The 24140-nt window shown below is 37.8% G+C and overlaps 3 protein-coding genes across 5 annotated transcripts; 2 read left to right on the top strand and 1 right to left on the bottom strand.

Moving 5' to 3' along the window:
* The first annotated feature begins 439 nt into the window (after positions 1–439).
* LOC135634189 (arogenate dehydratase/prephenate dehydratase 6, chloroplastic-like) lies at positions 440–2220 on the top strand. The gene has a single exon (XM_065144485.1). It carries the CDS (start codon positions 706–708, stop codon positions 2059–2061), a length of 1356 nt encoding a protein of 451 aa, XP_065000557.1. The 5' UTR covers positions 440–705; the 3' UTR covers positions 2062–2220.
* A 4349-nt stretch (positions 2221–6569) lies between these two features.
* LOC135585082 (polyadenylation and cleavage factor homolog 4-like) lies at positions 6570–14389 on the bottom strand. Of its 3 annotated transcripts, XR_010495182.1 has the most exons (7): positions 13871–14387; positions 12943–13044; positions 12513–12770; positions 10218–10808; positions 7763–9836; positions 7018–7107; positions 6570–6782 (listed from the first exon to the last, which is right to left on the bottom strand). XR_010495182.1 is itself a non-coding variant. In XM_065143977.1 (6 exons), exons 1-5 carry the CDS (start codon positions 14231–14233, stop codon positions 7788–7790), a joined length of 3351 nt encoding a protein of 1116 aa, XP_065000049.1. In that variant the 5' UTR covers positions 14234–14389; the 3' UTR covers positions 6853–7107; positions 7763–7787. The 3 variants fall into 3 exon arrangements, 2 of the variants coding, with proteins under 2 accessions (XP_065000049.1, XP_065000048.1); XM_065143977.1 differs by lacking the exon at positions 6570–6782 and having other exon boundaries at positions 6853–7107; positions 12513–12758; positions 13871–14389; XM_065143976.1 differs by lacking the exon at positions 6570–6782 and having other exon boundaries at positions 6853–7107.
* Positions 14390–22055: 7666 nt separating this feature from the next.
* On the top strand, positions 22056–23315 carry LOC103979072 (uncharacterized). Its single transcript, XM_009395094.3, has 2 exons — positions 22056–22086; positions 22219–23315. The coding sequence occupies exon 2, from the start codon at positions 22261–22263 to the stop codon at positions 23158–23160; it is 900 nt and encodes a 299-aa protein (XP_009393369.2). The 5' UTR covers positions 22056–22086; positions 22219–22260; the 3' UTR covers positions 23161–23315.
* The last annotated feature ends 825 nt before the right edge of the window (positions 23316–24140 follow it).

Genomic DNA, 24140 nt, shown 5'->3' with positions numbered 1-24140 from the left:
GAGGAGAATAAGAAGATAGAGGTACAAAGAGTAAAAGGAGATGGGGGATACGGAGATCGAGCAAAAGGAGGATAAAAAGAGAAGAAAGAAAAGGTAGAGGCCAAGGCGAAGACTTAATTGAATCGGTTTAGAATCAATTTAATTTCGAATGTGATTTAGAATGACTCATGAGCTACTAATCCATTTGGTTTTGGTTCATGAGATTCTATCATTTATTAAAATAAATACCTCAGGTAAAAATAATAAGGGCTCCATCGGATTCAAAATTAATAGTGAAATTTTTTTTCTGATAAAATCCTTGAAATTTTAGTCTATTATATTCAACTATTAGATATTATATTCAGTTTTGATATCGTTATTAAATAACGAATGAATGTTGATAAGATGAAACCTTCTAAAGAAGGAAGGATTTGGGGGGAACCAATCCCTCTTCCCTCGTCCAACTTGCTTCGCTGTCTGTGGGCCCACCAACCATCAATGACTATGTTTTCATCTGCGATCACGCACGCAGTCGCCCGGCCGACATTTGCTGTACCTGTCACCGCACCTCAGTTCTCGTATCTCTCCTTCCTCGTCTGCTTTCCGCCTCCTCCTCGCCACCTAATTAAAGCGGAGTTGGTTTAGCCAAACCCTTGTTTTAACATCTGTTCCCCTTCTTGGAGTGTATTACAGTCTCCATAACTATCCCCGACCGCCAGCAGCAGCATGTCGCCCATGGCCGCAGCTCTGCTCTCCTCGCCCCCCAAGGTGATACCCACTACGGCGCCCCCTGGCGCCGCCGCCGGATCCGCCCTCCTCCTCCTCCGCAGCCGCCACGCACTCGCCCCCGTGAGGTCCATTCTCCGCCCAGACTCCTCCGCCCCGTTCAACCGCGCCGACTGGCAGGCCTCCTGCGCCATCCTCTCCAGCAAGGCCGCCGCTGCCACCGGCTCCTCCTCCGACAAGCCGCCCTCCCCCTCCGGCGACCCCCCCGCCGCCGGCACCGAACCCGACAACGACGGCGGCGGCAACAACCACCGCCCCCCTTCCACCATCTACGGCGCGAGGACTTCGCTCGATCCCGTCTCGAACCTGCCGCGGCCGCTGACCATCTCGGACCTCTCTCCGACGCCGATGCACGGGTCGCGGCTCCGCGTGGCGTACCAGGGCGTTCCGGGCGCGTACAGCGAGGCGGCGGCCGGGAAGGCGTACCCCAACTGCGAGGCGATCCCGTGCGACCAGTTCGAGGTGGCGTTCCAGGCGGTGGAGCTGTGGATCGCGGACCGCGCGGTGCTCCCAATCGAGAACTCCCTGGGCGGCAGCATCCACCGCAACTACGACCTGCTTCTCCGGCACCGGCTCCACATCGTGGGGGAGGTGCAGCTCCCGGTGCACCACTGCCTGTTGGCGCTCCCGGGCGTGCGCAAGGAGTATCTCACCCGGGTGATGAGCCACCCGCAGGCGCTGGCCCAGTGCGAGCTCACTCTCACCCGCCTCGGCCTCAACGTCACGCGCGAGGCCTTCGACGACACGGCCGGCGCCGCGGAGCACGTGGCCAGCAAAGGCCTGCGGGACACGGCGGCCATCGCGTCGGCCCGGGCGGCGGAGCTGTACGGGCTGCAGGTGCTGGCGGACGGGATCCAGGACGACGGCTGCAACGTGACGAGGTTCGTGATGCTGGCGCGGGAGCCCATCATCCCCCGCACCGACCGCCCCTTCAAGACCAGCATCGTCTTCGCCCACGACGGCGAGGGCACCTCCGTGCTCTTCAAGGTGCTCTCCGCCTTCGCCTTCCGCAACATCTGCCTGACCAAGATCGAGAGCCGCCCCCACCGCCACCGCCCCATCCGCCTCGTCGACGACGCCAACGTCGGCACCGCCAAGCACTTCGAGTATATGTTCTACATCGACTTCCAGGCGTCCATGGCGGAGACCCGCGCCCAGAACGCCCTCGCCGAGATCCAGGAGTTCACCTCCTTCCTCCGCCTTCTCGGTAGCTACCCCACGGACATGACCCCATGGGGCCCCACTTCCTCCTCCAACTCGCCGCCGTCGCCATCCTCCTCGTCGTCGTTAGATTAGAGCAGGGGGAGTTGTGGGTATTTTACCTCCTATAATTACCATGATTGGGTGATGATGCAGTCGATCGACGAATCGAACGGGTGAGATTGCTCTACAAAGAAAAACCTATATTTGTGTCGTGCTGCAAAGCTAAAAGGCAAAATCACATTATTAAATGAATCGAATCATCTAAAGTTAAAGAGACGTAATTGAAGCTTTAGAGTACCGCCGAGATTAGGGGGCAATTAGCTACATCTTATTTCTCGAAAGATACCTCTAATGAGTGATCGTTTGGATGATTTGACGACCTTTTTATCTGATATTTGTCCTCCCAAAATTGAAATTAGATTGACGAGGGATGATATAGATTCGGTGAATTCTCAAAAGAAAGAAAAAAAAATTAGGTTTTTCAAGGAAATGCATCTCATTTTTAAATTTTTTTAATAGTATTTTTTTGTGTGATACCGAATGTTTTTTTTTTTTACTATGGATGGGTTGAATTGTAATATTTTTACATTTTGTTACAGTATTTTTAATAATACTAAGAAAATATTATAACATGGTATAAAAATATCTTAGTTGTAATATTTTTGAATTGCATTACATTGTCTTCTTGTTATTATTGAAAACAATGTGACATTGCGTAAAAAATATTGTCAAAATTTGTACAAAGATAATGTGTTACATTATTTTTGTACCATGTTTATAGTATTTTTCTAGTATACTAAAAATACTATAACACTTGTGAAAATATTGTAACTGGATCCGTTCATCATATATACTAATCCATAGGAAAAGAGATAGGTGACTAAGGGTATTTCAGGTATTAGATTTTAAAAAACTACTATTAGGGAAGTCTGAAAATGAAGGTATCTCTAGAGAAAAACTAAAAAAGATTTTTTTTCTAAAAATTATTCATAAATATTTTTATATATATTAAATTTATTATTCACTAATTATGTAGGACATTACTATTTACAATCTTGTTTTACTATTTATAACTCTGTTTTAATTTTTTTTTTAATTTTTTTTAATTATCTTTTTGTAAATAGATATAAATATTCTTCTTTTTCTTCCTTCTTGGAGGATAATGTGAGATGGCAATGAGCAACGTCAAAAACAAAATTGAGCTATGATGATAATGAGTGAATTCACCTCCGACTATACTTGGTGAATGTTAATAGCAATAACAACGAGCAACATCCATAGTAAGTATGGTCGACGAAGATGATATCAGTAGAAACTATCGTAAGTAATAAGAATGAAATAAGAGATTCCAAGAGGGGAAAAAAAATAAAATTGATAATACAAAAATTATAAATAGTAAAAATATATTTTATTTAATTTTAAAGAAAAATAATCAATAATAAAAAATTATTAATAGTAAGCTTCATTATATATATATATATATATATATATATATATATATATATATATATATATATATATATATATATATATATATATATATATATATATATATATATATATATATATATATATATATATATATATATATTGCATGGCTTCCCCCTAAACGCGGCTGTAAAGCTAATCTTTTTGGGAAACTAAGGCCTTCTCTCGGCGTTGTGGGTGGTGGTTGGGTTGGGAGAGGTTGAAGAGAAGAGAAAAGCAAACAAAGAAGAAGGTTGGCAGCTGCCTACCAACCTGACATGGACAGTTTTGTGGTAGGTTACGAAGGTATCCATCCTGTGGGCTGTGATCGGGACAGCTTGAAACGTCACACATGACGCACACAGCCTAATTTTCATATATATATATATATATGAAAGATTTATGTCAGATTAATTTTGATACGTCGTGATTAAGTAGATCATTCAAGAGATGATGATCATGATCACCACTAATGTCATCATTCGATAAATCATCCAAAAGATAATAAAAGAGGGAAGAATAACAAAGTTGAAAGAGAATAATGAAGTTTTCATCAAGTTATTCTTATGGGAAATTAATATATTTAGACAATGAGATTCAAAATTATCTTTTTTAACGTTATTTTTACACGCGACAATATGTACAATATCTTCTCTCTGTGAGGGGACGAGAAATAAGATTAAATATTTTATTTTTATAAATATAAAAATATTAATATAACTTTTAACAAATATAAAATTCAAAATATTTATTGTGACAGACACGAATAAAGTCGCGGCCCAGCCGGAGTCTTTGTAGTTTTATGTCATCCTCGATGGAGCATTACACGTTGGGAATTGTCATGCTTTGACTCAGTTCGCAGGTATTTCTAGCAGTTGCTGACTTTGACCCAATCCATCGTTGATTTATTCTCTTTACTCCGTGTTTGGATTTCATTTATCCCAAAAATGAATCTAACCAACCTTAGTAGCAGCTTGAAACACATCCACGTAATGTATCATGATTTAACTCCACATTATAAGTTAGAATTATTTATAAGAATCCTATAAGTATATTACTATTAACTTGGATTTAAATATTTTAAATCGATAATTCGGGCTCAACAAAATTAACAAGTCAAAAGATTATAAGGAGATCGGAGAAACATTTAGAACCGGCGATGCCTTCATCTTGTTGGCAAAAGCAAAAACAATCCAATCGAATAAACTCTTTTTTTACTTTATTCACAGATGGACAGACAAGAGATAGATGATCAATAGAATAAAAATCCTATTTACTTTATAGTGTGCTCTTTATTTTTAATTATATAAAAAATCTTTCAAATCGAATCATGATAATTGATATACATAATATCGAGCAGAGAGAGAGACTCGAGTAAAAAATGATTAATCATGCACGAAACATTTTGAATCGACAAGTTAAATTCAACAAAGTTAAAAAGACAAATTATGCTAGTATTCTAGAACCCCTAATGAATGATTATTTTACATAGTATTCTAGAACCTCTAATGAATGATTATTTTACATAGTATTCTAGAACCCCTAATGATTCATTTTTAGTCATAGACTGTGATGACAATGACATATAAAATGAAAAAGTCATTGGATAGAGGTGAAGTTTAGATATTTGGACAAACCAAGTCAAAATACCCGATTTACTAATGTCTAAATCCGACATATGTAATAGTCTTCATTCAGGTCAGTAGACCAGTTCATACATTGTATACCTTGGATGGATCCATCTCTTTGATTAGTTCACCCACAAAAGAAACAGAGATCAACTGTACCCCTGTCTCTCTCTCTGTTTCTTGCAGATGTCTACAGCCAATCTTTCGGTTGCACTTCCATGGGTTGTAGACCCTTTTTCAGCACAAAAAGAATCACCATTACCTTTTTCTTCGCATGTGTTCCAAATTTCTTAATCTACTTCTGCCATGCATGAACTCTGAACTAATGTCTTTGTCAACATAAGAGACATCAACTGATCTCCATCTTTCTTTCTTTTTTGTTTTGGAATTTTCTATGGCTGACTACCTTTTGAGCACCAAGAGAATCAAACCCTCACCTTTGCCATTGCTTGAGTTCTCAAGTTTCCTAATAACTTTCTTTCTCAACATCTACTACAAAAAGAAAAACAAGGGAAAAAAAAGAATCAAATATATCCCTGCCAATTGCATGTGTCCTAAACTTTCTGATACTGTTCTTCCTCAATATGTTTACTAGAGGAAGACAAAAGTAATGTTTTGCTTCAACTCTACTAATTTTGCTGTTTTTTTTTCAAATAAATGTATGCTTTGCATCTCAATGTACTGTAGTACTAAGCAGATAAAGCATAAGAACTGTTGAGAATCTCAAGACGATTTTCGATCAAATTTCATTTTCACCATTTATCCTTCCTTCTTCGTACCAAAAATATAAAAAAATACATTGGAACTGTTATTGATGGCTTAAAAAATATGAATCAAATTTAGTTCCATAAAATACTAAGTATGTTCCACTCCAACCATGACATCATGTCATCCCTACATGTAATATATGTAGGGATCACGGCTAATAATTGACTTGTAATCACAAAAAAAAAAAAATCTCAGTCATCAAACTAGCCCAGACATCCAGTGTGGTTCAGGGATTCCAACACTAGCAATAGCATCAAGCAATACTTCAAGCAAGAGCTACAATTCAAGATGATGCAAGTACCAAGAGTTGAAGAATGCCAACACAAGAAAACCAAAACCCTAAAGTTATAGGACTAGGAATTCAATGAGGTTTTGGGCTGGGAATGATCTTGCATTCATCCTCTAAAACATGTACTTAACTGATGCACAACAGGTATTCCCAGATATTAGTAGGCCCACGCAGACATTTAACTGATCCGATTGCCAGTAGAAACTTTCCTTCTTCTGTGTAAGGTATTATGTAAAAAGACTATAATCTACATTGGCGCAGGAACAAATAAAGATGTGTTGCTAATGGAACTGTCAAGTGATGGACATTTAGCACTGCTTTTACTGTAACCCATCCTACTCGGAAAGTTTAACATGAAGTAGGAGCAGCTAAATGTCCATCACTTGACAGCTCCATTAGCAACACATCACAAATGCAACTACAATTCACCAAAATAAATCTTAAGGACAGAGATAACAGATGTCATGCAGCATCCTTGAAACAATAATGTAACGTACAGTTCATGCAGTACGAGCTAAAGTAACCACAATGCTCAAAAGTTGAAGGTCACCAGCATGGTCAGCCAACGTGTACAATATCATTGGACGAGTTAAGTTGCCAATGAGCCTGATGAAAGTAATCTAGACATCTTTCTGCAGTTGACTGTAAGTTCAGACCTGACACTGAATGAAAAACAAGAGCCACTTCAAGGAGATTAATAGAGAGATACACCATAGAGACACCAAGAGCAGGGAAAGATCAAAACACACTTCTTTTATCCATTTCTTTGGAAAACATATATATGGTGAGATGAAAAGAAAAAGACAAATGAGAAAAATATCAATTTCTAATTTTCAAGCACAAAAAACAACAGGTAAGGTGGCATGCACATAAGTACATGCAAGTGCCACAACAAACCTCAAGTAAGCCAATCTGGATCCGGTGACTTGAAGTGTAGTGCAAAGCTGGTAAATACTTTCCATTGAGAACTATGCATTTGTACCAGAACTGTAAAAGAGAAGAACAAAAGAAGAGGGATGATAATTAACAAAAAGTCCAACTCTATTTCTTTAAAACACTTCTTTTCTGAAACACAAACAAATTCATGACTCTCATCTCGGGCAACTTAATTACAGTTCTGAAGTGGAATTAACCAGGGAAACAATTTCATGACTAACACAAGAATTTCAATTAACTGACCTTGAATGATTCTAGCAGAGACAAAAAAACAGAGGGTTGTTATCAGTACAGAAGAAGTTTTTTTTGGGGTAATGTAAAAGTCGATTACAAAGTTCCAGTTTTTAAAACAACAAATAGACCATAAGCTTTATGATTCACATGATTCTGCTCGCACAACCAAAGAACAAATCAGAAATAGACTATTGAGTTCTCTCAAGCCTCATCTATTATCCATCATCAAGGATTTTCAAGCTATTGCTGCCATTGATGCAAGCCTACTTCAAGGACTTTGAAGATAAGATTGAGAATAGTAATACTAAAAAAAATGTATATCCTCGAAACAATCACAAATTATAAAAATGTTGGCATTTAACCGAGCATAATTCAACCTGATTTTAATCTAAAGCAGCAAGTATTCACTTATGATCATGGCATTAGCGTATGCAGAATATCATGAAAAGTTGTAAATGATTTTGCAGCGTACCAGGCAGCAACAGAACCAATCATGATCACCCTGAATTCAAATTAGGTTGCCTCGGTGCACATGGTTGGTCCACTTTATCATGCTCCGCAATATCTGTATCATCAGCAGACCTTTGTATTGTGCACTGTGCATGTACAATAAGAGACTTACCAGCAGTGCCATCCATATTGTTTGCATCATCTTGCTTGCTTGGTAGATTCAAATATACCGTCCCTTTGTACATCCATTCATCCGTTGCTTCAGAGTATATATCCTCAAATGGTTCTCCACATAGTGCACATATACTTTGGCTCTCATCTGCAGGAACCATTGGTTCAGATTTCTCTTTAATTGGGACAACTTCCTCCAAAAAAATTGCTGCCTCTAAATGACGAGATTCTGGTCTCATGCTACCATCAAGCCAATTTGTCCTATTTGAAAACCATTTTCTAGACTTCGGGTTAAAATTACTTATCACAGACTTCTGTGAGACATGCCAATCTAAATGACATTGAAGCTGCTCTTGTAGTCTAAGTCTTAGACCGCATATGTGGCACTGATGCACTAGATCATCTAGCAGACTTCTGACGACTGAAGGATGAAATCCACGTAAAATTTCTGATTTGAACTCAATGCCTATATCCTTTGGTTCAGCTGCATTGGATAGCGATAGCATGCCACTTTCAACTGATTTTGAAGCAGCAGGCTCTTCTGCCAAAGTTGGAGGAGTGCTTGAGGTAGTTAAGATCGGAGGAATTTGCTCCAAACTTTTGCTAGCAAAGACACTGGACTGATCTGGGACCTTATTAGATGACTGAGCTGCAGATACAGTTGGCAACTCAGTTGATGATGAGGCTATTAAACCTTTTGCAACCAAGGAACTCAAAAGACTTGAAAGTGAGTTCACATTGGGATCAGATGTCTTGGAGTTCTCGGAGTTCACACCAACCAAGGATGACGAAGGTGGAGGCCCAAGTGGCAGGGGAGGCATCACATCTCCAAAATGGGTGGTTGACTTCGCATCTGGTATATTACCAAGGGAAATAGGAGCTAACAATGATGGAGTATCTGAAGGAGCAGTTGATGTCAAAGCTTGAACAGGAGGAGGCCCAATAGGTAAAGGAGGCAGTATACTTGCCTTTTGGAAGCCACTGACTGAATTTTTTGGTAATAAACCACCATTCATAATAGTAGCCAGCAAACTACTCGTGGTAGGCGGTGTTGAAACATCAACAGCAGCATTATTTGAGTAGCTCATCCCAGAGTCTTTTCCACTCCAATGAGCTCCAATTGCCAGAGGCAGAAGTGGTGGCTTCTCGGTCTGAGACTGGGTTACACTCTGAAGGGGCGGTTGAGGCTTGGAAGGCTGAGGCTGAGGCTGATTTTCTGTCTGCCATTTGGATAGATTATGTTGTGATTGCTGTGTGAAAGGAAGATGATCCCTTGAACTCAACCGATTAGCAGCATTAATTAAACCATCAAGTTGTTGAGAAACATCTGAGAGGGATGTTATTGAGCTTGATAAACTTGGCTGAGCATGATTTTTAGCAAGAAAATTACTTGGCGACCCTGGTAGATGTTGCACTTGATTTTGTTGCCCCACCAGATGCAAAGCCTTCTGATCCACTTGAGAGAATGAATGAGATTGAAAATGATTATGATCAATTGAGTCATGTGGCTTCCCTTGTTGAATGTGCACTGAAGATGGAGGTAACTGAGAAGACAGTGATGGAGGTCGTAAAGGTTGTGACCTTTGCTGTCCAGAAGTTCCACTTGAACCTGGGATATGAACATAAGAGCTCAAATTCGAAGAAAGGACGGAGGATCTCAGCCCTGGAAGAGGCAAAGAAGAACTAGTGCTTGTAGATGAACCACCACTGAAAGAAATGGATTGTTCTTTCAGTTGACCAATACTTGAGCCTTTATAATGTGATCCAACCACTGATTGTGACGCCTCATGGGAGGGCCAGAAGGATGAGGAATGATTTTCAGATGAAGCCCGTTGCTGCAATAGTGAATTCGAAGAAGCCTCCATACTGAATCCCAAATCAGTGTCCTGCTTGGCATGAAGTGGTGGAAGATAATCACCAAGGCTCTGCACGACAAGAATGTCATTAGCCTATATGTTTAATGGTGTAAGCATTTACTTGATAACCCTTTAGTTGAACATATTTGACAAATGAAAGTATACAACGATTTTTAACAATAATAAAAATTTTCAACTAACCTGCCTTACCTGTACGAGACTTGTAAATTATACTAATTTCTGATAAAACACTATATATTATGTTACCTTGTTTCAACTCAGAATTACAAAGGATCCAAATTCTAACAGAAACTATAATGCCATACAAACATATGATCTCCTAATTACAAACCATGATTGAACAAAATAGGATATATAAACTACATGCAGCATAAAATATGGCATCCAGTACCAAGATAAAATGATTAGAAACATCAAAAGCATAAATACCTCATATGCCAGCACTCTGCCTTCTCCTTTAGCAGTCTTCACTAATTGAGAGAAGGCATCAACTTTGTTCACATTGGACTCTACATGCCCAGACTCCAGAGGGATCCATTTACCTCTTCCAAGGCTGGCAGTCTTATCAGCTTTATTATTATTCCACCCAACTTTTTGCAAGTAGTTGGTACCTCCATAATCTGTTTTTCTTGTTTTCATTTCATCCCACAGATACTCTTCCTCCTCAGAGATCTTCCAGCTCCTAGATGCTTCTAATTTGCTTCTATCTGTATCAACCAAGTCAACTGAAGTTAGCTGAGCACTAGCATTTGCAGATCCAGATACTTGATTGCTTCCATTAGAATGATTAACATCGAATCCTTTCCTTCTATTAAGCTGTGCTTCAGTAGCAGCCATACCACCACCATAATATGTTTTGTCATGCTCATCTCGGTCCTTAAGCCTTTCACTGACTCTTCCTATGCCAGGGTCTGACTCTCGTGAAATATCGGAAGCATATACATGATCTCTAACATCTTTAAGTCCTTTTTTCTCACATATAACATTGTTTACTAATTCCTTCTGTGGCTGTTGCATATTCTGCAAAAAATAACTTCATTGAAGATAGACGCCTTCTTCAACTAAAATGAAAATACATCTAAGAAGTCAAAGTTTTTCAAACATCTTTGTTAAATTTTAAAAAGGGGGGAATACACAACATACAGGCAACTTTATAATCCAACTATATATATATATATATATATATATATATATATATACATGTACATGTACATTTACATATACATACACATACACAGACACATACACACACACACACATATATATATATATATATATATATCACCATTCCTAGTTAACACAATGATATATCTATCATACAACACTAGCATCACTCCCAGTTAACACAATGATCAAACACACCTAAGTTCATCTGACATAAGCTGCTATTGTCCCTCACATAAGCTGCTATTGTGACAAAAACATTGCTCGAATACTCAATTATCTTTGAAACCATCACTAGTACTTTGACAGTATGTATCTGGAGGTGGCATTGAATAATAAAAGTTGAAACCCATCTGTTATTAGTATCACCAGGACTTATCAAAACACATGTATTCCATTCACCATAACAATTTACATCTGTGGGTTTAATCTTTCTTCTGCCACATCTGAATCAGGTTTTAACAAACTATTGAATTATTTTGTTTGTCAGCTAGGCAGTCCAGCAGAAACAGCAAGTACAACTCAAGTGCAAAAAGTATTCAATATTTCTGTCTTTTGTAATATCCATGCGAATGAATTGTGAACTTGAACATAGCATATGGTCCTATCATGGATTTATCAGTGCTATGTTATGTACTATTATAAATCCCACCAGACTAATTTTTCTAAATTATGATGGAGACACCGAGAGAAGCAGGCATCAGTTACAGGTCAAAGATCAAACCACATTCAAGTTAAAGAAAAATCTACATCAAAACCGGTGGCTACAACTATTGAAGTCTTAGTACATTGATAGCTTAGACACTGAGTAATACCCCACAGATAAGCAGAATCACCCAATTCCCAAAAGAGTTTGACCTTCATTATAGCTTATATCACAAAGTCTTTAGTTGTTTTGGTAGTAGGAGGCAAACCTCAAAAAAATAAGGTACACGTTATCCATAAATGTTCAATACCAGGAACATTTGAGGAAAACAGTACTAACCACCAGGATGTAGACTGAAGATGCTTTTATGGCTCTTCCAAGCAAGCCATTAACAAGGCAAGAGTTCATATTTAAAACTATTAATACAACTCGATAGATATAAAAGAGTGGTAAATACAAGTAAATCTTCAGATAAAATTGATCAAATAATTACTCTTTTTCTACCTCTTTTGCTCCCTAATCATCTTGCTAACTAACATTTCCCTGAAAAATCTTTGTTGAATTTTATCCTCGTGTTACCTTAAGTCTTTTACCAATTCATTCACCATTTTCTGCTTGTTTTGATTTTCCACAAGAACCTATTAGTTTAAGAATTTTCATCACAGTTTAAGCCTTTTATTTTACATCCCAATACAAACACACTGATCTGACTAAAGAAAGTATAACTACATCGGATGGACATTGCAATGCTATTATAGAGACATTTACATTGACCACAACACTCGAAGAAATCTAGGAATTTCTACAGTCAACAAAAAAGAATTATATGAAATCCTGGAGACACTAGAACAGCAGAGGGTAAATGTTGAGACTATAAAGCCTTTGACATCTAAACTCATTGATGACTGGCTTACCCTAGGTGATTGTTGAAGGCGCTGCCTCGCCTCCAAGTATTTTGGATTCACATGAATGCTGTGAGCTGGACGTTGTGGTTGGGAATCAAGTTTTGATGATGCTGATCCAGATGAACCATTGATGACCGGTGGGAAGCCTAGCTCTTTTTCAATTATCTGAAGAGGGGCCAATGGAAAAACTCCTTTCCATGTCCCAAACAGATGTTTCATACTAGGATGAATAGAAGATTCAACCTGTTTGAAGGCCTTACAGAAGACCTACAAAAGCATCGTTAGCACAGAAAAAACTGAAGTAGTTTCATAAGTTGATGTGAATACGTAGAAAAGAACTGGAAGGACAATAAAAGGTGGAGAGAAACGGATGCCAAAATAACCATGATAGCAAATGAAATACAAGCTTCATAAATCATGACCAAACAGAAGAATCTACCTCAGGTAGCCTTGCAGCAAAATATTTAATATAATCTTTCCCGATATTCTTCACGATACTATCTAGCAGATACAACGATGGCAACTTCTGTCCACTGGGTGCCTGCGTATCAGCATTTCAACAATACATTGTGACTAAAAGGAAAATTAAAGAAACAAATGAAGAGGTATTTAGAGATTCTAACACATATGAGCATAGAAAAAAATATTTGGTGGAAATTTTCACAAGCAGTTATGACTATTTTCCAATATATAGTTTAGGAAAAGCAAATTTAGTAAATGATGACTGTAAAGGGCATCATTTTTTTAAGGAATTGACATCTTGCTAAATAACAATGTCGATAATAAAAAAAAATAACATATGTTGAAGGCATAGAGAATGACATGATTTCTGACATCCCAGGTGGGCGATACCACATCATCAACAAATTTGAACCCATGAAGAAGCACATAACCTTTTGACGAAAAAATGATGCCAAGACACTTGTCAATCTAGTGAACATTCCACTCACACAGAATTGCACCAAGTAATAGTGTCACCCATTGTATTCATGTGCAAATGCAGATCACACAAACTCACTCAAGATTCCTTGGTTCAAGGAAAGATTTACATCAACGTTGGTGAATTTGGTGGGCAACGAATGAGATGTACAAGAATTGAGTAGTCTTAGAGACATAAGGATGGAACCTCAAATATGGAAAGTATAAATCAGCACCGTTGGAATTAACTATTGAGAACTACATTTTTTGCCCCAACAGTGTCTATTTGTGCATGCTCATATACGGCTACAACCATACTGCTTCACCATAAGTACAAAAGAAGAATCCTAGTACTCCACATGATAGTATCAAAAAGCCTTTTTTCCCCATCGATTACATACAAAAGATCAAAACTTGTGGTTCTAGGCGAGTTCAAGTAGATCGGTCACCTCAAGGACATTGGCGCAGATAAGAGCGGCAATTTCCTTAGCGGCGTGAAGGCTCTCTCCCGCGATAATGGTCAGATTAGTGATGATGGGCTTGGAATTGAATGTTAGCTCCGCGAGCGCCGTCTTGTACTGCGCCACAAGTTCCTGATGCGACCCTCTTCTCACGACGTCGTCTCTCTCTTGCCTCTCCCCTGCCCTAGGAGCCAACATCTGCCCCCCGGTCCTCAGCGGAGGAAGCGTCCGGTCCCGGTTGGAGGCGACGCGGCCCCGGTCCGCGGCGTTCGCTGCCGCCAGCCGAGGCCGCTTCGAGCCCGGTTCTCGGGAGCGGTCCATGGCGGATCTGCGGGAGTTCTCCATCTCCATCACCCCCGGGGGGAATTCCCGCAGTCCTCCTCACCTGATTCCATCTAGTGCTTCATGGATACGAAGGAGTAGGTCGGCCGCGCGATTTCGGGGATCGAAGAGCACTACTAATAAGAGAATTCGAAGGAAACGAAACCCTAAGTTTGGGAGAACGAAGGGCGGGGGGCGAAGGCACGTGCGGTGCGAGTGGCAGGAGAGTTGGGGGTATATGTGGAATTCCAGCAACCCGTGACGTCGGCTCAACACGTAATGACCAAAGAGCGACGATCGAAAGAAGGAATATATTCGAGGCGTGTGAATTATATATAAGATCCGTCCATTAATAAATACATTTTATAAAGCCATCATTACTAAACCTTGAAATAAATCGAAACGTATTAGATTCTGAAGCAAATAGAAGTATGAGTGAGGAATATGGATCCGAATGATGTGAATTAAATATTTAAATATTTTTTAATTGAATTTATGATTGCACCATTTCGAAGAAAAAATATTGAGTAAAAATTTTGGTTATGAACACAGATAGATTTCCAATGTTTGTTTTACACAAAAGTAATGTGTCTAACTTTGATGATTTATTATTAGATTTTAGAGTCGAATCTCGTCTTCCTTTATTTACGATCAAAATTTCAAAAAAAAATTTCTCATTATAAAATACTTTGAAAAATCAGCCTAATTAGAAATAAGTATATATAAAGGCATTTAATTTCAAATTCTTACTATCAACAGTAAAGGCATTTAATAGCCAAATAAGAGTCCAATATACCAATTATACAAATATAAGAAAAAGAAATAGTATATCCCAAATCCTGGTTGGTTCAAACCTCATACAACAATAATAATAATAACATCTTTCCTTTGTGACACGGGTGACCATATTTAAAAGTAAAAAAAATAAAAATCTTTTGAATAGAAGTGCAGCAATACTAACTAACTCATCCAATACACCTCCATTGGGACACATCAAACTTAGGGAAGATTGCACATTTGTCACTACCAAAGTCTATAGGTGTAAATTTAACTTTAAGAAGAACCTTACATGTCATTTTTTGTGGATTTTGGTATGCTTATGTGTTGGGGTTATAAATTTGAGGCAAGTGTTTAAGAAATCATGATATGGAAAGACTTCTTGTAAAGAATTCTTTTAAAAAAAATTAAGATTTAATTATTTTATAATATTAATTGTATCTTTAGGTTTTGATGGAAACAAAATTAGATTTATGAAAGAGTATATAAGAGAATTTATACTTAAGTTAGGGTTAATTTGAAAGAAAAATATTAATTTTTCTTTATTATTATAAATTAAAAAATATCAAACGATACTAATTTTACATCAGTATATGCTTTAATTATTGATACATCAGTATATGCTTTAATTATTGATATATCTAATTATGACTGCCACTTTGTTCCACCTGCATTCCTGTTATGCCCTACTCACATTCCCACAGCCTCACCAACTTGATGACCTACTCACATTCTTCAACTTGCCGGAGAAGATTTGCTGGGCTCTGAATAGAAGCAATAGTAATTAACGTCCCTCAGAGAGATCATGTTGATCATGTGTCTATTCCAATTGAGATGCTGCTCCTGTTGGATACGGGGGACTGAAATACCACCAATCATTTCGATCGACATAACAACCATAAAATACAATTACTTAGTGTTTATGTAATCATCAATGATTTTTTTTTTCTCTTAACATAAATCAAATTATCATAAATAATATATTACTTTTATTTAAATTATTATTTCCCTTATATATATAGTATGATTAAAAATAATTAAAATTAATTTTCTTAATCGTATGAATAATTTTATCAATCAATTAAATTATTTAATTATGATGTGATTTTTATAAAGTAAATAGTTAAAATTTTATTTTGTGTGTGTGAACATAAGAATTAAATATTATAATTCTATTATTGTGTGTGAAAGCAAATTATAAATAAATTAAAAATAAAAATTAATTTTTATTTATTTTTGGGAATGAACTCATATTCTCCTTTATAAAAAGAGCAAAGAGCTTCCCCTCCATTTCTCAACGAACTTAACAGCCAAAGAATATAAGACAGGATTCCCCGATAAGGTATGATCTTTTTTTTCTTTTGTTTACTAACTTTTGTTCATATTTTAAAATTTTTAATATTATAATTTGTATGATGCATAATAATATTTTTACTTTTAAAATTTTATAATTAATAAAATAATAATTATTGAATTATGATATTATAATGATTAGTTAATTTAATAATATTTTTAATTTATTTTATTATATATTAATATTTTAATAAATTATATGTAAATTTTCATAATTAGTTTTAAATTTAGAATCATGAATCTAAATTAGTTAATTTGTAGAAAAATAGATTTGTGTTTAATTATTATTTTATAATATTTGTAATTATTGCTAAAATTATTAGAATATAATTTCATGAGAGATATCACATTGGGATTTATCTTGAGTTAAATTGATTGGCTGGACTAACCCATGTGGCCAAGAATAATTCAACCCATGTAGTTAGGTATAAGTCAATCTATGTGATTAGGTATGACCCGACCATGTGATCATATATACCCTAGCTCATATAGCTATGTACGACCCAACCCATGCAATTAGGTATTTTTCAACCCATATGGTTAAGCATGACTTAAGTCGTAAGTTAAGTATGACTTAATTTAGTGATAAGGTTCAATCCAACTCGTAAGGCTAAACCCAACCTACGAAGGTAGACTCGCCCAACTATATAACTTGCGTTAGATAGTGAAACCCAACTTGCTCCTCAATCCAACCTGTTATATCATAACCCAACTTGCTACTTATGAGGGGTATCGTATATGAGGGGTATGTACGATGCACGTGACCAATCAAAGGCTTAAGTGGGTAAATTCAGCTTGGACTAGTACTAATATGATATAATCTAATTTTTTTTCTATCTTTATTGATTTGAGCTTGTTAGTTGACTAAATCATATATGTTTGATTAATTCAAGTCAATTTAGAGTGATTCTAGACAAACTCGATCGATGATGATTCCCGACTAGTGCAGGTCATATGTGCCCTGCAAGCAAGCACGTGAGTGATGACATGTGTGACATGATACACATTCTTTTTGCTTATTATATTATTTGATATTTTAATACTTTATATTGCTTGTTGTATGAATATATTGTGATGTCCATGAATTTATGTAATGAGAATCATATCATGATGCGATCACGATAATGAGATATATTTACCTTTAAACATGGACCCTAAATAATCCTAGTCATAGGTTACTCAAGAGGAATGCCAAGATAATTGGGCAAACTGATGTACTGTATACTCGTACATACGGTTACGATTGGTCTCATAGCTGTTCGTGTGGTGACACTAGGGATACAATGCATATGCTTATTGAAGAATGAGTTTACTGATTGATCCACTCACGGAATACTGAATGGTTGATGATGCCTTATTATCAGATATCGATTTTGTAGTCCCGATAGTGTATCTTATTCTTAGACTTAAGACACCAAGAATATCCTGTATAAGTACTTCACTCTTTGATACCAAACTTATAGGTTTGGAAATTTCAAATCTAGCATAATCAGTCATCATGAGTGATAGACAATCTTACTAGGGTTATTGAGTGTTGATAGAGGATCATCCACTCTCGGTGTTATGAGAGGAATATCTCACGTGTTGTATTATTGCTCAGATAAATCTCTCACCGGGGTCATTTGAATTGAGAGAGAAAGAGTTATTTAGAAAAATCTGATTAGAGTAAGACTCGAGTAAAAACCATACGAGCCTGACAGCACTATGCCCCATATACGATCTCTAGGATATTAGATGGATTAGGGACTATATATATATAATAACTGAGGACAGACAAATCCAATAGATTGGATTCCCCTATATCGTATGGGGATTGTAACACAGTGGCCTAGTACATTCGTAGTTGATGAGTCGAGGGAATTATCATGGAGATAATAATTCACTGAACTAGAAGGAATTCTAACGGGTATGACTCATGATTAGGTTGATATTGGGCCTAGAGGGTGCTAATCATAGGTGCCCAACAAGATAATCACGTGAGTAATAGTACGTGTGACTTGACACACAATTTTTTTAATTATTATATTTTGATATTTATTACTTTATATTGACTATTGCATATATGCATTTATATATTATGATGTCTTTGGATCTATGTAATAGAAATCGGATCGTGATGAGATCACGATAATGAGACCGATTCGCCTTTAAACACAGATCCTAAATAATCCCAGTCATAGGTTACTCAAGAGGGACATCGAGATAACCGGACAGACTGGTGTGTTATATACCTGTCCATATGATGGATGCAACTGGTCTCATAGCTGCTCGTGTGTGGACACTAGGGATACAGTACAAATACTCATTGGAGAATGAGTTCACTGATTGATCCGCTTACAAAATGTTGGATGATTGATGATACCTTATTGTTAGACAATGATTTCATAGTACCAGTGGTGTATATGGTCCTTAGACTTGATATTCCAAAGATGTCTTGTATGAGTGCTCCACTCTTTGATACTAAACTTATATGTTTGGATATCTCATATCTAGTACAACCGATCATCAGGAGTGGCAATCAACTTTACGAGGGCTATTGAGTGTCGATAGAGGATCATCCACTCTCGGTGTCGTGAGAGGAATATCTCATATATTCTTGCTCAGATAAATCTATGATCAAGATCATTCGGATTGAGAGAGAAAGATTTCTTCGGGAGAATCCGATTAGAGGAAGACTCGAGTAGAAACCGTATGAGTTTGACAGTACCATGCCCAGTATACGGTCTCTGGGATATTAGATGGATCAGAGACTATAGGTATACGGTAACTGAGGACAGACATATCCAATGGATTAGATTCCTCTGTATCGTTTGGAGACTGTGGCGTAGTGGCCTAGTACATCTGTAGTCAATGAGTCGAGTGATGTCTTTGGATCACACACATATGGTAGACATGTATGACTCACGGTCTGCAGGAGATAATAATTCATTGAGCCAGAAGGAGTTCTGATAGGTATAACTCATAGTCAACTCGATATTGGGCCTAGAGGGTCACACACATATGGTAGGCATTGCAATGAGTAGAGGTTCTAATATGAGATATCCATCGGAGTCCCTATCTTATTGGATATCCAATAAGCCCATGAATTATTGGATCTCATTGACGAGATCCAATAAAAGCATATGAGAGATTATTAGATAGAGATCCACTAATATAAGAGGCTTGGGTAGTTAGATGAAGATCCAATACCTAATATGAGAGGATCCATTAGGGTTATGTTGACATGGGACCTCTATAAATATGAGGGATTCCATGGTTCATAGGCTAGAGTCTTTACTTGCCTCTCCTATTCTCCTCCCCTCTCTGCACCTCAAAGCATGCCTAAAGTTTTAAGGAGCATCGTCGCAGCCCTGTTGTGTGGATCACTGCTAGAGAAGATGGTGCTTGACCTCCTTCACCTTCTCCTAGAGATATGCAAGGATTCCGGGATATACGATCTCTCTAGGTAACACAATCTACTATATATGCATTTTTAAATTTTGCGGATTTTTGTACATCAATCTTCACACAACGACGAACATATCTTTGAGAAATTGATGATTTTATTTTCTATTCTTCTGCTGCGCATGTGATGTCACCCCCCAAGATTTTTCAACAAAGGGTCACACACATATGGTAGGTATTACGATGGGTAAAGGTTCATATATGAGATATTCGTTGGAGCCCTATTTTATTGAATATCTATTAAGCCCCTGAATTATTAGATATTATGGATGAGATCCAATAAAAGCTAATAAAAAATTATTGTATAGAGACCCACTAATATAAGAGGCTTGGGTAGTTGGATGAAGATCCAGTACCCAATATGGTATGATCCATTATGATAAGTTGATAGTGGACCTTTATAAATAGGAGGAAATCAAATGGTCATAAGCTATATTCTTTTTTGTTACCTCCTCGTATTATCCTCTCTCTCCTCCTCGTATTGTAACCCCTATTTGGGGCGTGTGGACAGCAAAAAGGGGTGACCCCTTTCTTGATTGCGTAGTGTGCACGAGGAAAAGTTTTAGGTAGTGATTTAAGAAACGTCTTCTTAGCCCCTGTCGTGTGGATCACCACTAAAGATGAGGGCATTTGAACAACTTTTTCTAATCCCACATATCTACAGGAATTCAAGGACATACGATCTCCTTAGTAATTCTCTTAAGCGTAGTTTTTTTTATTTTTACGAGTTTTAGTGCACCGATCTTTCAATGACGATAAAATCTTCTTTTCTGCGAAAATTCTAGAGTTTTGTTTTCTGATCTTCTGTTGAGTATGAGATGTCGCCCCAGATTTCTTAATAACTAGTATAATAAAGATTTAATGTTGGTTCCATTAGGCTTTCTTTAAATTGGATTTGATTCAAGTCAATTGGACTTATTCTAAATAGGGTTTTGGTTGATTAAGAATTATCAAGAGATTGATACTTCATGTCTTTATGATGAGATGAATTTAAAAATTTTGTGTGCTATTTAAAAAAAATTAGATTTTTTTTATTAAATTAATGATATTGATACGATTGTTATTGTGTCGTTCACGTAACTATGCTTAATCATCCATATTAAAAGTGTTACATGTGAAAGAGCTACAAGTTTGTAAAGCTACCTATCTACATGGTTTAGTAAGTTATATCAAGTACGATTATTCATAATCTTTTTATCCTACTATTTGTTAGATGCATATATGAATGAATGGATACTCATGATTAAACTACGTATCACTATTAAGGATAAATAAAATAATTCTTTTCGAGAAAATGTTTCCTTCATGGGATGAATATTCTTGGCAAGTGAGGGATATCGTTCTATCTCTATCCATTATTACAATATAAGAATTATTATTATTATTGATATATAAGTTTTATAATAAATTAATATTTATTATTTTTATATTAAATTATTAAATATTTATATATGTTTCATGAATATTATATTTTTTTTAAAAGATTTTTTAAAATTTCCTACTAACATATAACATATGTGATTGTTCTAATATATTTTTATCTTATATTTATTTTTAGATTAACGTACTACTTTATAGATTTATAGATATGAGACTTGAATGGATTTTTTTTTCACTTGTGGACTTATTAAAAAAATATATTTTTATAAAAAAAATTAGTATCACCAAAATATGAATTTAAATTTTAAAAAGTTATGATAAATTATGAATAATAAATTAATAATTTTTTTTATAAATATGAGATGTGATAGCTTAGACCAATCGCTTCAAGTCATATCTTGCTTGTTAAGGATAAACTAAACATAATTAGTACTAGAGAGTTGTTAGAAGAAATGCAAATAGGAGTTTCAATTAAAGAGTACGAAATGATCAATACAAGATCTTTTTTGTATACTAATCTGAATCAAGCATAGTGGTGAATGTATGTATAACTATGACTCAATTAACTTATTGAGCTTTAGTCACTAACTCAAAATGATCGCATCAAAATTAGTTAATTTAAATTTTTACCTGAATACAATGTGTGACTAAGTTCAGCCAACCATATATTTATATTGTGGCTGGCTGACCATATTCCTTAATAATTAATTTAAGGAGGAGATCAATTAAGGTCATTCTTCAAGATTTTATCAGCCAAGTTTATGCTATTTCCTCCTATAACTCAGCCTTTAATGAGCATGAGATAACACCACCTTAATTCCTGCAACACAACACCATAGGAATTACTATATTGGCAGCTCAGGTGGCTGAAGTAAAGAAAGAGAAAGATATATGTGATGGAAAAAAGAAAAGGCAAAAGCTAAGAGAAGGTAACTTGTTCTTTCCCTCAGCCTGTCATGTTTCCTAATGATGGTATTCCTTCTGTGGACTTTGCTTTCTTAAAGCATACATCTTCTGCTTTTTATTCTCTATGCCAATCTTAGAAGTATCAGGCTGCACAGGGCCATAACTTTGTCTCCGATCTCTTGGTTCTTCCTCTCACCATGAGAGATCTTGCCGGTTGCTTGGCGAACCAAGCTGTCAGAGTTGCAGAAGCCACATGCTCGGTGAACGGGCACTCGTCGGTGGCCGAACAAAGCCCGGTTCAGAACACCATCACTTGCTTCTACAGAACCACCCTCTCCACCCGGAGGGAGCTGCTCACCGGCGTCACCTGGTCCAAGTACCCAGCCGGCGCATCCCTCTCTGTCATGGTCGAAGATAGCTCCTCCTCCTCGTCCTCCTCCGGTACTCTGATCAAGCCCAATGTCGTGAATTCCCAGCTCCTGCGGAAGAAGAAAGGCAGCCGGTCGTTCGTGGTCGGCAACTCGGCCGTCAGCCTTTACTGGGACGTCTCCGCCGCCACCTTTGAGTTGGCGCCTGAGCCCACCAGGGGTTTCTTCGTCGTGATGATCGCCGACGCGGAGTTCGGTCTGCTGCTCGGTGATATGTGCGGGGAGTTCGTCAAAAAGCTGGAGAACCCGCCACCGATCGCAAAGTTCTTCATGTCGAGCAGGAGAGAGCAGGTGCGCGGCACCACTCTCTACGCCACCAGGGCTCAGCTCGGCGACGGGGGGAAGCAGCACGAGATAACGATCAGGTGCAAGGGAGACGAGCTGGACGCCGAGGGTTCGGAGATCTTCATCTCCGTCGACAAGAAGAAGCTGGTCAGCGTGAAGACACCGACATGGAACTTCCGAGGGAACCAGACAATATTCGTGGACGGATTGGCCGTCGACGTGCTGTGGGACGTGCACGACTGGTGGTTCTGCGAAGCCTCCCACTGCGCTCGCTTCATGTTCTGGCGGAGGAGCACGTCGGAGATCAGGCTGTGGTCGGACGAGGAACTGGCGCCGAACATCTCTGGGTTCTCTCTATTGATCCAAGCCTTCAAGAGCCAATGATTCTGATACATGTTCGGCCTCTTACTTCTCTATTATTGCTTCTCTGCTAAGAGTTGCTTGATCACAGATTTGGTTGGTGAGCACATTATGTTCTCTTCTCCCATATCAAACAGGATGATTCATAACTCAGAATAAGGCTAGAAAACATTTCTTTATGGTTGCTATCTTCTCTGCACTGAGGACTGATTGACTTCACTTGGCAAGAGAGTGATGGCCTTGTGCTTGTTGTTGGCATGCTACAGTTCTCTTGTTTGTGAGGACTGTTTAGCTGGCGAGCACTGTTCATTGTTCTTTCTTATTGTCTTTTGAGCTGTAAGAGTTTCAGAAAGAGATTCTCCAGCAGGACCTCTCGAGGTTTCTTTTCGTCAGAACATATTTCAGTCGATGTTCTTCTGATCTACTGGCAGGAGGAAGAGGGATCCTAAGAAGAGGGAGACGGAAAGCCCTTTGAACTCTGGTTACCATGCCACAAGAAACACAGATGGGAAGAAGACGTGGTGGAATCTGACAAAGGACAAGTCGAATCTGTGGGGGAAGTGATGTGCTTCAGCTGGCAACAAAGGTTTTTGTCCTCACAGATGACTCTCGTCGGTCTGGTCAATAAAGGAGATAGATATACACAGTGTCACATCTTACTTTCTTTCTCCCTTAAGGATGGTGGAAGCGTGCATGATGTGTCATTTCAGTGACATGATCCATGATTCATCATGCCGGTAAAATGCATATCTTTTTTGGGATGAAAAGGCCAGTAGAATCCTCTCCTGCGTGGGACCTTCGTGCAATGAGCAAGGTTAAATTTTCTTGCATCTTCTTTGCAATTTTTTTTTTTCCGTAGCATATATTAAATAATACAGTCTTTTTAGAAAACAAAAAAGAAGATTAATTTTTAATACGATTTATTTTTATTGAAATATAAATTGTAATGAGTTTTATTAATTAATGACACTTTTATTGTCGTTATGCGTAATAAAAATACGTGG

This window comes from Musa acuminata, chromosome BXJ3-3 (assembly GCF_036884655.1).
Source record: "Musa acuminata AAA Group cultivar baxijiao chromosome BXJ3-3, Cavendish_Baxijiao_AAA, whole genome shotgun sequence".
NCBI classification, from domain to species: domain Eukaryota; kingdom Viridiplantae; phylum Streptophyta; class Magnoliopsida; order Zingiberales; family Musaceae; genus Musa; species Musa acuminata.
The sequence above is the reverse complement of the archived record's forward strand: the minus strand, read 5'-3'. Positions and strand labels throughout refer to the sequence as shown.

Excerpts from the sequence above, each read along its gene's own strand:
- LOC135634189 (XM_065144485.1), top strand. The coding sequence starts at position 706 with ATGTCGCCCATGGCCGCAGCTCTGCTCTCCTCGCCCCCCAAGGTGATA.
- LOC135585082 (XM_065143976.1), bottom strand. The coding sequence starts at position 14,233 with ATGGAGATGGAGAACTCCCGCAGATCCGCCATGGACCGCTCCCGAGAA. Across the intron at positions 13,045-13,870 it reads TCTGCGCCAATGTCCTTGAG|GCACCCAGTGGACAGAAGTT; the intron begins GTGACCGATCTA and ends GCTGATACGCAG. Across the intron at positions 9,837-10,217 it reads GCAGAGTGCTGGCATATGAG|AGCCTTGGTGATTATCTTCC; the intron begins GTATTTATGCTT and ends CTTGTCGTGCAG.
- LOC103979072 (XM_009395094.3), top strand. The coding sequence starts at position 22,261 with ATGAGAGATCTTGCCGGTTGCTTGGCGAACCAAGCTGTCAGAGTTGCA.